The sequence below is a fragment of the Leuciscus leuciscus genome (assembly GCF_965113295.1).
Source record: "Leuciscus leuciscus genome assembly, chromosome: 24".
Lineage (NCBI taxonomy): Eukaryota > Metazoa > Chordata > Actinopteri > Cypriniformes > Leuciscidae > Leuciscus > Leuciscus leuciscus.
The window spans coordinates 24,179,609-24,193,523 of NC_138723.1; the positions used below are offsets into that span (position 1 = coordinate 24,179,609).

At 38.1% G+C, this 13,915-nt stretch overlaps 1 protein-coding gene across 1 annotated transcript; it reads left to right on the forward strand.

Moving 5' to 3' along the window:
• Positions 1-835: 835 nt before the first annotated feature.
• LOC309489646 (myosin heavy chain, fast skeletal muscle-like) lies at positions 836-13,478 on the forward strand. The gene is made up of 41 exons (XM_082158510.1): positions 836-952; positions 1,080-1,119; positions 2,105-2,319; positions 2,414-2,557; positions 2,641-2,797; positions 2,904-2,931; positions 3,103-3,205; positions 3,371-3,463; positions 3,589-3,652; positions 3,746-3,844; positions 3,925-4,028; positions 4,111-4,249; positions 4,474-4,592; positions 4,689-4,838; positions 4,926-5,096; positions 5,189-5,489; positions 5,589-5,653; positions 5,753-5,840; positions 5,941-6,058; positions 6,141-6,264; positions 6,370-6,506; positions 6,593-6,848; positions 6,939-7,181; positions 7,287-7,463; positions 7,552-7,697; positions 7,788-7,878; positions 7,963-8,352; positions 9,376-9,502; positions 9,719-9,837; positions 9,930-10,126; positions 10,210-10,393; positions 10,499-10,664; positions 11,146-11,270; positions 11,391-11,699; positions 11,834-12,037; positions 12,120-12,245; positions 12,341-12,511; positions 12,595-12,699; positions 12,823-12,918; positions 13,023-13,154; positions 13,369-13,478. Exons 1-41 carry the CDS (start codon positions 842-844, stop codon positions 13,381-13,383), a joined length of 5,949 nt encoding a protein of 1,982 aa, XP_082014636.1. The 5' UTR covers positions 836-841; the 3' UTR covers positions 13,384-13,478.
• Positions 13,479-13,915: the final 437 nt, after the last annotated feature.

Genomic DNA, 13,915 nt, shown 5'->3' on the forward strand with positions numbered 1-13,915 from the left:
TAGCAACCCAAGTCAGAACAGTCTGAAGGTCTGAGCCGAGTTTGGTGGATGTAGCTTTATACCTCTAGAAGGAAGCTTTAAGTCCACGTACATACTGCAGCTAAATTCAGCTGTCAGTTCACCTTTTAGTGCTTAATCCTGTTCTGTACACACACAGTTTAGTAATTTAAGGTAGTGACAACTGCATTTACAAAAAAATTATGAGATATGAGAGACCGCAGACGAGATATTCTGTTTACAGCATGGTAATTAGCATTGTTTGCTGGCTTTGACCACTCAAGGGTGAACATGTGGTTTTGAATAATTTTAGTCTCCATGTGGCTGAGGCTTAGACTGTAGCTGTTAAAGACCAAGAAATGTCTACAATCTTTGAATATTTGCAGAAATTATAATAAAGGGATTTTTGCAGGATGGGAATGTGCATTTTTTATCACTACTGGCTTTCTTCTACAAAGAAAAACTGACACTTGTTGTGTGTTTTCACTGTATTAGACATATTTTAGTGTTTTTCTATATGCTTGAACAATATATCTTGTCAGATCTTTAACATATTTTATTGTTTAGCCCAATTGCTGCCATATTAGCCTTCTACAAGAACTTCCATGGGTGAAAAGGTGAAATGTTTTCTGATTCAAAAAAGGGGGATGGGGAGGGGTGGCTGAATGTACCCCTCATCCCAAAAAAGGATTTATTTACTCCAGTGTGTGTCATATGTCAAAGTAAGATATTAATAGACTAAAAATAAATAATTATAATACACATGCACTTTGAGATGGAAGCTGTGACCAATATATTTTGAAGCAATAAAGGTTTCAAGAAAGCGCATCATATATCAAAATATATGAGGCTGCCCATGTATAGATTCTGCTTAGTGTGCATGATCAACTTCTATAAAAGCCAAGAGGGTAGACCAGAAGAGATGCAGAGAAGACCTCAGAAGTTCCATCAAGTGGTAAGAGCCTGTGCTGACTGTGACTGAAAGGAATTTAACATCATCACTTATGCGTCTGTACTCAAAGCAATTTTTTTATTTATATTATTACATTTTAATAAATTTTTATTTATTTTTTTTATCCAAGGGTAGTGAACATTTCATCTGGTCTCAAGGACAAAAGGCAAGTGAGTTTATGATTCAGTGTGTAGATTTGGGTAGAGGAAAACAGCTGTTATAGTCTGTATTATAGATGAAAACTGGTGAAGCATGCTGTTTTTAAAAACCTGTAATTTATTTACAAAGAAATGTGTTTAAAATGTATTAGTAAGATGAATTTAAGGAAGGGGTCCCACTGACCCTTTATTTTTGTGCCAAATATACCACCTATTGTATTCGCTTTTATTGTGTTGTATTGTATTCTGTTTTTCTTCTTCCACTTTTGAGGCTATGAGAGCCCATAGAACCTCTTGTGGGGAAGTTCTATAAATTTGACCCAAATGCAGAGGACATTTGACACATTTCTGTGCAGACTCAGTCTGAGGAAACAGAAAAAGAAGCGGGAAAGGGTCAATTGATGATGCTATAATAGAGCAAAACATGAAATTGGTTCAAACTACAGAACTGATGGTCTGATTAGATTCAAACTTGGGATGCAGTGCTGCTATCATAATCCATCATGAGATTTGCATAAATATAAATCATTAGAAAAGTTAATATAATGAAACCAAATCTGTCACAGAAATTTCTTAATATTTGTCAGGAAATATTTGTCTGTTTCATACATACTCGTAGCAGGAGGATGCACTCAGGCAGAGAGACCACAAGTGAGACTCATAGTCGGCAGTGAAAATCTCTGTATTGTCCTGAAACTTCATATATGCCACAATTCATATTGTACTGTATGTGCCATCCCCTGCCACCAGCATTTCAATTTCATCACCAGAAAGACATATTCAATCGACATTTTTGCCATTAATGGGCCCCTTACCTGCTTCTTGCTTTCTATCTAAATGTTTATCTAGTATTGTTTTATGTGTCTGTATTTATGTGTAAGCCAACACTTAGGAATATGCCTCTTTCCTAACACAATTCATGTGTTTTATATTTTATGTGTCTTGCCTTTGTTGAATATTCATGAAATTTGTAATGGATAATTCTCTCTTTAGTAAGCCGCCACCATGAGTACAGACGCGGAGATGGCCGCTTATGGCAAAGCTGCCATATACCTTCGTAAGCCTGAGAGGGAGAGAATGGAGGCTCAGGCCAAACCGTTTGATGCCAAGGCTGCCTGCTATGTGGCTGATGTCAAAGAGTTGTACCTCAAGGGAACAATCAAGAGCAAAGACGGTGACAAAGTCACAGTTGTTTTGCTTGACACTAAGGAGGTAAATTTGAATTTCCATTTCATGTAGATACTCATTAAATTACTTATTACATTGTTTTCTTTTATATCTAATATCTAATTTATCAAATTTATAGGAGAGAGTTGCTAAGGAACAAGATGTCTACCCAATGAATCCTCCCAAGTATGACAAGATTGAGGACATGGCCATGATGACCCATCTCAATGAAGCCTCTGTGCTGTATAACCTCAAAGAGCGTTATGCTGCATGGATGATCTACGTAAGTTCTGAAATGACATATAAAGCATTTGAGTTCGTTTTTTCTGTGTTGTTGCAATCTGACCACGTCTCTGCTCATTTCAGACCTACTCTGGACTCTTCTGCGCAACTGTGAACCCCTACAAGTGGCTCCCAGTGTATGATGCAGAAGTGGTGTCTGCCTACAGAGGCAAAAAGCGTATGGAGGCCCCACCCCACATCTTCTCTGTCTCTGACAACGCATATCAGTTCATGCAGTGTGGTAAGACATTATGGAATTGAATGCTATAGAATTCATTAAGATGAATTAGATGTTGCTGTTAATATAATAAATATTTACCGGATATTTTACAAATTTCAATCAACAGATAGAGAAAACCAGTCTGTCCTGATTACGTAAGTATTTTAATTTAATTTCAGACCATGACAAAAATGAAAAGTATAACATAGATGGAAAATGTATGGAGATATTTACAAAATAGAATTTAAGACTGAACAAAGATTGAATATACATTGAAAAGTCTACATGTCTATCAATCTTCTGTCTTCTAATCTCTTATAAACCAGTGGAGAATCTGGTGCTGGAAAGACTGTGAACACCAAACGTGTCATCCAGTACTTTGCCACAGTTGCAGTGTCAGGTGTCAAGAAAGAGGCCAGTAAAATAAAGGTATGAGATACAAAACTATGTCATATATATTATTTTAAAAGATGATGATTTACACTCATCTCACAAACTATACGATATGTGAATTTGTGAAATGCCTATAAATTGTGTTTAGTCATGAAATTGAAAAAAATTTGAAAAAAAATGAAAACCCTTCAAACATCACAGGGCTCTCTTGAGGACCAGATCATTGCTGCCAACCCTCTGCTTGAGTCTTATGGTAATGCCAAGACTGTGAGAAATGACAACTCTTCTCGTTTTGTAAGTTAACCACTGTTTATTTACAGTACAGATGGTCAGTTGTGTTAAACTTTACTGTACAGAGTTTTCTATAAAGAGATTATAATAATTATTATTTATGCATTATGCTATTATGATTTAAACAGGGTAAATTCATCAGAATTCATTTCGGCACCACTGGAAAACTGGCTAGTGCTGACATTGAGACATGTAGGTGGATATGATTTCATTGATCCATCCTGAACAGTTGTCTTTGTCTGTCACTCTTCAGATGATTGTGACTCAAGTACATTCTCTCAACAGATCTGCTTGAGAAGTCTAGAGTGTCATTCCAGCTTCCAGATGAGAGAGGCTACCACATCTTCTTCCAGATGATGACCAACCATAAGCCTGAGATTGTTGGTAGGTGCACATATTTCATTCATTCAATGTTTCAGATAATATTGTAAGATGCTCTTTCATTAATGCTGTGTATTTTACAGAAATGTCACTCCTCACCACCAACCCCTATGACTTCCCCATGTGCAGTCAGGGTCAGATCACAGTGGCCAGCATTGATGATAAAGTTGAGCTGGATGCTACTGATGTGAGTCATTGCTATTTAAATATTGACATATTCTATTTAAATATGGCAAATCATATATTTTATTATTCTCTGTAATTTACAGGACGCTATTGACATTCTTGGTTTCACAAGTGAGGAGAAAATGGGCATCTACAAGTTCACTGGAGCAGTGCTTCATCATGGTAACATGAAGTTCAAGCAGAAGCAGCGTGAGGAGCAGGCTGAGCCTGATGGCACAGAGGGTGAGACTTGTGTTATCCTGGGCTTTAAAATAGTAACCATTGCACTGACTTTGCTGATAACAGAAACTGTGTATAAAATGTTTAGTGTAAATATAAACTAGAAGTTGCGTGCATATCAATAAATCTAAAAATAAAAGGGAGAGTACCTAGTGCCTGATTTATTATAATTTTACACAAAAGACTCTATAGAGCAAAGATAATTTATTTAAAAATGTATTTAACAGAGGCTGACAAAATCGCCTATCTTCTGGGTTTGAACTCTGCTGATATGCTGAAGGGTTTGTGCTACCCCAGAGTCAAGGTCGGAAATGAGTATGTGACCAAAGGCCAGACCGTGGCACAGGTATAGTAACATTTCCAGCATGCCATGTGTTTAACCTCAAATTCTGGCTAATTACTGCAGAAGCAGAATGAAATATCCACTCTATTCTACTTACAGGTGTACAACTCTGTTAGCGCATTGGCCAAATCTGTCTATGAGAGGATGTTCTTGTGGATGGTCATTCGTATCAACCAGATGTTGGACACAAAACAACAAAGAAATTTCTACATTGGCGTGCTGGATATTGCTGGCTTTGAGATTTTTGATGTAAGAATGATTCTTTTCTCTCTTTTTATGTCAAAATGAATGATATTCAGAAGGTAGTAAATGTTTCTGTCATTTTTTGTCCTCCAGTACAACAGCATGGAGCAGCTGTGTATCAACTTCACCAATGAGAAACTGCAACAGTTTTTCAACCACACCATGTTTGTGCTGGAGCAAGAGGAGTACAAGAAGGAGGGCATTGTTTGGGATTTCATTGACTTCGGCATGGACTTGGCTTCTTGCATTGAGCTCATTGAGAAGGTTATTAATGGTTTATGAATTTATTAATTTCCATTGATCCTATTCTCGAAATCTCAAATTTTTGACAATAAACAACATTCTTTTATAAACAGCCCATGGGTATCTTCTCCATCCTTGAAGAGGAGTGCATGTTCCCCAAGGCTTCAGACGCTTCCTTCAAGAACAAGCTATATGATCAGCATCTTGGCAAGAACAAAGCTTTCGAGAAACCAAAGCCTGCCAAAGGCAAGGCTGAAGCCCACTTCTCCCTGGTTCACTACGCTGGAACTGTGGACTACAATGTCACTGGCTGGCTGGACAAGAACAAGGATCCACTGAATGATTCTGTTCTGCTGCTGTACCAGAAGTCTTCTGTCAAACTGCTGGCTACTCTCTACCCACCTGTGGTTGAGGGTAAAGAAAAAATCTATTTAACAAAACTTTGATTCAGTTTTGAACTAACTTTCTTGTTTTTGCATTTATACATGTTCCTTTGTATTTTTATCTCAATAGATAATACTAAAAAGGGAGGCAAGAAGAAGGGTGGTTCCATGCAGACTGTGTCCTCCCAGTTCAGGGTATGTAAAGAGATGACATCACAGCAATATTGCATTATTTTAGAAAAAAAAGAAAATAAAGAAATCCAAAGCATGCCAAACTTTTTCTATTCTCCACAGGAGAACTTGGGCAAACTCATGACCAACTTGAGGGCCACTCACCCTCACTTTGTGCGTTGCCTGATTCCCAATGAGTCCAAGACTCCAGGTAAAGTTTTTTTTTTTTTTTTTTTGCACAGATATTTTGGTTCTCAATATATATGATGAAGTTAATTTACCAAGTTCATGGTGTAAACTGTTTGTTTTAGGTCTCATGCAGAACTTCCTGGTTATCCACCAGCTGAGGTGTAACGGTGTTCTGGAGGGTATCAGAATCTGCACAAAGGGCTTCCCCAGCAGAATCCAATATGGTGACTTTAAGCAGAGGTAAATGGGACCACATGAAAACTACATTTCCTAGGAGGCTCCTAATTAAAAGATATGAAGTATTTTGATACATTTTCCACAGATACAAGGTGCTGAATGCCGCTGTTATCCCAGAGGGACAGTTTATGGATAACAAGAAGGCCAGTGAGAAACTCCTGGGATCCATCGACATTAATCATGATGACTACAGATTTGGACATACAAAGGTTCATTATTTAGCTTTACAAATTTCAAAGATTCAGTGATCATGGTCATATAGCTTATACAGGTTAAATCAATATCTTTTGATTGACTGTTTTACATAAATTCAGGTGTTCTTCAAAGCTGGTCTTCTGGGTGTTCTTGAGGAGATGCGTGATGAGAAACTGGCTGCTCTGGTCACAATGACTCAGGCTCTCTGTCGTGGCTACGTGATGAGGAGGGAGTATGTGAAAATGACGGAGAGGAGGTGATTATTGTCATGAGTAAATATGACATCAATGATAACTGCAAACTTAATAATTATTATGCCATTTAATGATTAATTATTCACAGGGAGTCGATTTACACCATCCAATACAACATCCGTTCATTCATGAATGTCAAACACTGGCCATGGATGAAGGTTTATTACAAGATTAAGCCTCTGCTTCAGAGTGCAGAGACTGAGAAGGAGCTGGCAAACATGAAAGAGGACTATACAAAATGCAAAGAGGCTTTGGTTAAGGCTGAAGCCAAAAAGAAGGAGCTTGAAGAGAAGATGGTATCACTGTTGCAAGAGAAAAATGATCTGCAGCTGCAAGTAGCATCTGTGAGTATATTTTATAATTAACTGAATTTTGGCTACATTAAAAATGAGCAAGGTTTTTTCCAATGAAATAGCAATCTATTTTACTAAAAGGAATCTGAGGGTCTCTCAGATGCTGAGGAGAGGTGTGAGGGTCTGATTAAAAGCAAAATCCAACTTGAAGCTAAACTCAAGGAGACAACTGAGAGACTGGAGGATGAGGAAGAAATCAATGCTGAACTGACAGCCAAGAAGAGGAAACTGGAGGATGAGTGCTCTGAGCTGAAGAAAGACATTGATGACCTGGAGCTCACCTTGGCTAAAGTGGAGAAGGAGAAACATGCCACTGAGAATAAGGTTGGAGATTGAGTTGGTTTAAGATTAGATTTAATCTCTGTTTTATGTGTTGATACAGAAAATGAAGTGTAAAATATAAGCTTATTTGGAACAAAAATCACACAGGTGAAGAACTTGACAGAGGAAATGGCAGCTCAGGATGAGAGCGTTGCCAAGCTTACGAAGGAGAAGAAAGCCCTCCAAGAGTCACATCAGCAGACACTGGATGATCTTCAGGCCGAGGAGGACAAAGTCAACACCCTGACCAAATCCAAGACAAAGCTTGAGCAGCAAGTTGATGATGTGAGTTGATTATGTAAATTAATTATATTAATTCATCAAATCAACTGTTTTCTGCTGTGAACATATTTTATATATCATTGTCCTGTAGCTTGAGGGTTCCCTTGAACAAGAGAAGAAGCTCCGCATGGACCTGGAGAGAACCAAGAGAAAGCTTGAAGGAGACCTGAAATTATCCCAAGAGTCCGTCATGGACCTGGAGAATGACAAGCAGCAATCTGATGAGAAAATAAAAAAGTAATTAAAGCAGGAAATCTTTGAAAACATTGAACATTTTTATTGTTGTGTTATGTTTTTTTTTTTTTACAAGTACTTATTGTTGAACAGGAAAGACTTTGAAACGGGTCAGCTGCTCAGCAAGATTGAAGATGAACAATCTCTAGGTGCTCAACTCCAGAAGAAAATCAAGGAGCTTCAGGTATTTTGAGATTTTTTTCAAACATTACATCATTATGATCAAATACAGATCACCGAAAATCAAATTAACTACTTGCCACCATAGGCCCGCATTGAGGAACTGGAGGAAGAGATTGAGGCTGAGCGCGCTGCTCGTGCCAAGGTTGAGAAGCAGAGAGCTGATCTCTCCAGGGAACTTGAGGAGATCAGTGAGAGGCTTGAGGAGGCTGGAGGAGCCACTTCTGCTCAGATCGAGATGAATAAGAAGCGTGAAGCTGAATTCCAGAAGCTGCGTCGTGATCTTGAAGAGTCCACCCTCCAGCATGAAGCTACTGCTGGTGCCCTCCGCAAGAAGCAGGCAGACAGTGTGGCCGAGCTGGGAGAGCAAATCGACAACCTGCAGCGTGTCAAGCAGAAGCTTGAGAAAGAGAAGAGCGAATTCAAAATGGAGATTGACGATCTTTCCAGCAACATGGAAGCTGTTGCCAAAGCAAAGGTTGGGAAATATTCTAAAGAATATATGCAAAATGTGTCGGAATACGCATGCGCTAATTACGAGCTACAGGCAAATGTAAATTTTGGTCGAATTTCATTTTCATTCACAAAAATTGGTTCATTAAGCCCTCTTCTAGCGATCCCAATGCTCCAAATAGTAATTAAACGTCTAAAATGATGGTGTACCTTCCTAAATCTTTCCTTTGTTCTAATAATCCAAGAAAAATTGCCATTTTTCTTTACTCGCTTCTCAACGACTGGTGCTTCCCCTCAGCACAAGTTTTAATATTCATAGCGAATTCTCAATGGTTTAAGTCTGAACCAATGAAATATGATTTTTAAACTCATGCTGATGTAAACAAAATGATCTTACTTGCACTGAATGACAGATCAACACAAAGCACAAAGACGCCTCTCAGACAGCACGCAATCCCAATATACACATGTCCACAGAATTGCAGTATTTCAAAATATCTGTCTTGGCGAATATTCACATAAACCTTATCTGTTATGCCTTAAGTGAACGTTTGGTTAACTGTTGGGGATAACCTTCTGCTATGTAACATTATATTAGATACGTGCACTACAGTAGGTCTCAATATACAGGCTGCTGTCTCATTAATGTTAATCAAACAATTGTGGTATCATGGGAAATTTTTTTTATATATTTTTGCTATAGATATTTGATTTTGATTTGGTGTGTGCCAAATTTGGTGGTATTTCCATGGATTTTAAGGTATGGTTGCTGGGTGATTTTGTTTTGGATCGTTCAGATAACTTCAATTAGATTTTTCTCAAAATATACTTTGCTGACTCTACTTCAAATAGGTGTAGCGCAGTCCTTTTTTGTCTGATTCCAACAAATCATACATCATCATACATGAAGGTTTTTTGATAAGAATAAAAGTAAATAACAATAACTCATTTTTGAAAATGTGCTCATTGTGACTCATTTTGCCAGCACGGGTCACATACAACAAGTCTTGAAGTTCTTTCAAATATCTAATGACTTTTGTATTTGCAGGGCAATCTTGAGAAGATGTGCCGCACACTTGAGGACCAACTTAGTGAAATTAAGTCCAAGAATGACGAGAACGTTCGTCAGTTAAATGATCTCAGTACTCAAAGTGCAAGATTTCAAACTGAAAATGGTAACTCATGAACAAATTCATATTATATCAAAAGTAATTAATGTCAATAATTAACAATAATTATCAACAATACTTAATCAAAAATAATAGTGTATTTTAGATTGTTCAGCTGTAAATTTCTGACTGTAACACAGATACAATCTTACATCCATTTGTTTTTAAATAAACTGATAGAGACATAGAAAAGTCTGACACAGTGAATTTATATCTATACAGGTGAGTTTGGCCGTCAGCTGGAGGAGAAGGAGGCTCTGGTTTCTCAGCTCACCAGAGGCAAACAAGCTTCCACTCAGCAAATTGAGGAGCTTAAGAGGCATATTGAAGAGGAGGTTAAGGTAATACAGCATAATCAATTCATGCACATACTTGTCAATTACTTTACTGTAGAGACAATAATACAATGATATTATGCGACTTTGTCCCTTAGGCTAAGAACGCACTGGCCCATGCTGTGCAATCAGCCCGTCATGACTGCGACCTGCTCCGTGAGCAGTTTGAGGAAGAGCAGGAGGCAAAGGCTGAGCTGCAGCGGGGAATGTCAAAGGCCAACAGTGAGGTTGCTCAGTGGAGAACCAAATATGAAACTGATGCCATCCAGCGCACTGAGGAGCTTGAAGAGTCCAAGTATGTATATTACTGTATAATATTCCTAACTCTCACAGCTATTTTATAGATTAGAATTAAAAATAATGTGTATTACTTAACAGGAAGAAGCTGGCTCAGCGTCTGCAAGAGGCAGAGGAACAAGTTGAGGCCGTAAACTCCAAATGTGCATCTCTGGAGAAGACCAAACAGAGACTCCAGGCTGAGGTGGAGGACCTCATGATCGATGTGGAGAGAGCTAATGGTTTGGCTGCCAACCTTGACAAGAAGCAGAAGAACTTCGACAAGGTAAACAGTTTTAGTCACATTATATTCTCTTTGTAAAGTATTGCTGGAATGGGCTTTGTTCAACATTTTTTAAACAAACTCTATCCTAAAATATTTCCACCAAAGGTTCTGGCAGAATGGAAGCAGAAATATGAGGAAGGTCAGGCCGAGCTGGAAGGTGCCCAGAAAGAGGCTCGTTCACTCAGCACTGAACTGTTCAAGATGAAGAACTCCTATGAGGAGAGCCTGGATCAGCTGGAGACCCTCAAGAGAGAGAACAAGAATCTGCAGCGTAAGAATGAAACCGTTAAATTAGAAAAAAACTTAAAGGGATTGTTCACCCAAAATGAACATTATTTTACTAATTACTGACCCTCATGTCGTTCCAAACTCGTGAGACTTTTGTTCATCTTCGGAACACAAATTAAGATCTTTTTGATGAAATCTGAGAGCTCAATTCATATGGATTAGTTTTATGATCTCTTTATAACCTTTTTGAAGTGTCAAAGAATCAATTATGTAGCTGTCTATGGAGGGACAGAAAACTTTCAAATTTCATCAAAAAGATCTTCATTTGCGTTCCAAAGATGAACGAAAGTCTTACGGGTTTGTAATGACAAGAGGGTGAGTAATTAATTAATGGTAACAATTTCATTTTTGGGTGAACTATCCCTTTAAATGTTCTATCCCTTTCTCAGTGAACATTAAAAAGTAAGCACATATGATTGATGCATGTGCATTATGATACATATTATATGTTTTTCTCTCCATAGAGGAAATTTCAGATCTGACAGAGCAGTTAGGTGAGACTGGTAAGAGCATCCATGAGCTGGAAAAGGCCAAGAAGACAGTGGAGACTGAGAAGTCAGAGATTCAGACGGCCCTGGAAGAGGCTGAAGTGAGTATCTGGAGATCAATATGGAATTCTTGCTAGAACCATCATACTGTGTTGTTGTATTCATCAACACACTGTGTGTATTTTCATTCTTATATTTTAATGTTTTTTTATTTTTCATAGGGTACACTGGAGCATGAGGAGTCCAAGATTCTTCGTGTCCAGCTTGAGCTAAACCAGATCAAGGGAGAGATTGACAGGAAGATTGCAGAGAAGGATGAGGAGATGGAGCAGATCAAGAGGAACAGCCAGAGAGTCATTGAATCCATGCAGGGCACTCTGGACTCTGAAGTCAGGAGCAGGAATGATGCCCTGAGAATCAAGAAGAAGATGGAGGGAGACCTTAATGAGATGGAGATTCAGCTGAGCCACTCTAATCGCCAGGCTGCTGAGGCCCAGAAACAGCTCAGGAACGTTCAGGGACAACTCAAGGTATGCATAGGAATTCTTCTTTTTGACTTTGGGATGCATTCATTTTTTTTATTTTTTATAATCTAATAGTATGGTAAGTATAGCCTAGCAGAAATCACATCGAAAGCTCACTCTAAAGCTATTGTTATGTTCAGGATGCCCAACTGCACCTTGATGATGCCCAGAGAGGACAGGAAGACATGAAGGAGCAGGTGGCCATGGTGGAGCGCAGAAACACTCTGATGCAGTCTGAGATTGAGGAGCTGAGAGCTGCTCTGGAGCAGACAGAGAGAGGCCGCAAAGTGGCTGAACAAGAGCTGGTGGATATCAGTGAGCGTGTTGGGCTGTTGCACTCTCAGGTAAGGGCATATTGTTTCCCTGAAATTAAGGGAATTGAGAGCATCATTCAAAATGTTCAAACTGTTGCTTTCCATTTTGTAGAACACAAGTCTCCTGAACACCAAGAAGAAGCTTGAGGCTGACCTTGTTCATGTCCAGAGTGAAGTTGATGACACTGTACAGGAAGCCAGAAATGCAGAGGATAAGGCCAAGAAGGCCATTACTGATGTGAGAAACAGTAGCTGCCAAATGTTTCATAAGACGCTTAAATACATGTTACATAAAAAATGTGGATCTAATGACTTTCTGTATTAATGCAAAAGGCTGCAATGATGGCAGAAGAGCTGAAGAAGGAGCAGGACACCAGTTCTCACCTTGAGAGGATGAAGAAGAATCTGGAGGTCACAGTGAAGGACCTGCAGCACCGTCTGGATGAGGCTGAGAATCTGGCCATGAAAGGAGGAAAGAAACAACTCCAGAAGTTGGAGTCCAGAGTAAGCCTCTTTATAGTTATAATATGGGCAAGGTGAAGTATGTTATATTATAATTTGTTTGATAATAATAATATGTTCTTTAGGTCCGTGAGCTTGAGGCTGAAATTGAAGCTGAGCAGAGACGTGGAGCTGATGCTGTTAAAGGTGTCCGCAAATATGAGAGGAGAGTGAAAGAGCTCACTTATCAGGTATGACCATATTCCTCACAAGTTTTTTCAGACAAAAGAGTCTGTATAATAGTGTATGCACTGACAATGCCTATTTTTAGTAAAGGATCAATGCTTAATTTTGTAAATGTGTATTTTTTGAAGACTGACGAGGACAAGAAGAACATCACCAGACTCCAGGATTTGGTTGACAAACTGCAGCTGAAGGTCAAAGTCTACAAGAGGCAGTCTGAAGAGGCGGTATGTAAAATCTAATAGAACATTTTGACACTGTAATTATTTATATTGGAATGCTAATTTGGTGAAACGTGATACATGAACCATATTTTTTAAAAAAACTTTAGGAGGAGCAAGGCAATGTTCACCTGTCCAAGTTGAGGAAGGTGCAGCATGAGCTTGAGGAGGCTGAGGAGCGTGCTGACATTTCTGAGTCTCAGGTCAACAAGCTCAGAGTAAAGAGCCGTGATTCTGGAAAGGTTAGACTAAGTAGATGAGTTTTTTGCATTATTTATTCAACTTGTTTATCAAAATATATGAACTACCTCTTAGAAGTAGTGGAACTATAATAATTGCATTTTGCTGATGTTACATATCCTGTATGACATTTGCACATCTGTATTCTCTTCATTATGTAAAGTGAAGAACATTTTTGTTAATAAGACTAATGTTTAACTCTTCCTTCTTTCCCAGGCCAAAGAAGAATGAATCTTTAACACTTGAAAGGAGCATTTAAATCATATAATATGACTGTTTAATGTAAAAGTACCTTTCTTAATAAAACTATTTATTTCAGCAAATAATTAGCCTTTGTGTGATTTTTCAACAAGATACAATAGTACAACACTAATATTGGATCTATATGATTACATTAAACCTTATTATTCACATCATAAGTGTGCTGAGTATCAAGAGTGTCTTGAAACCAAATTTGAACTTTTAAAGGTTCCATAAAAGTTCAAAAGGTTTCATAAAATTGAATTATCATGTTTACTGAATGCATTCGGTCAAACATTTCTGCTATAAAGTTTCCACCCTGGACTGATGTTATTGACTATTGCAATATTCTGTGAACTAGCCTTCCAGTTAGCACAATTAAGCCTCTTCAGATGATCCAGAGATCTAAAAAGTAAATATAATACCTGGAAAAAGCTATCTGTAACCTATCACATTTATCATTTTCATTAAATTATATTATAATACATATTATATATATATATATATATATATATATATATAA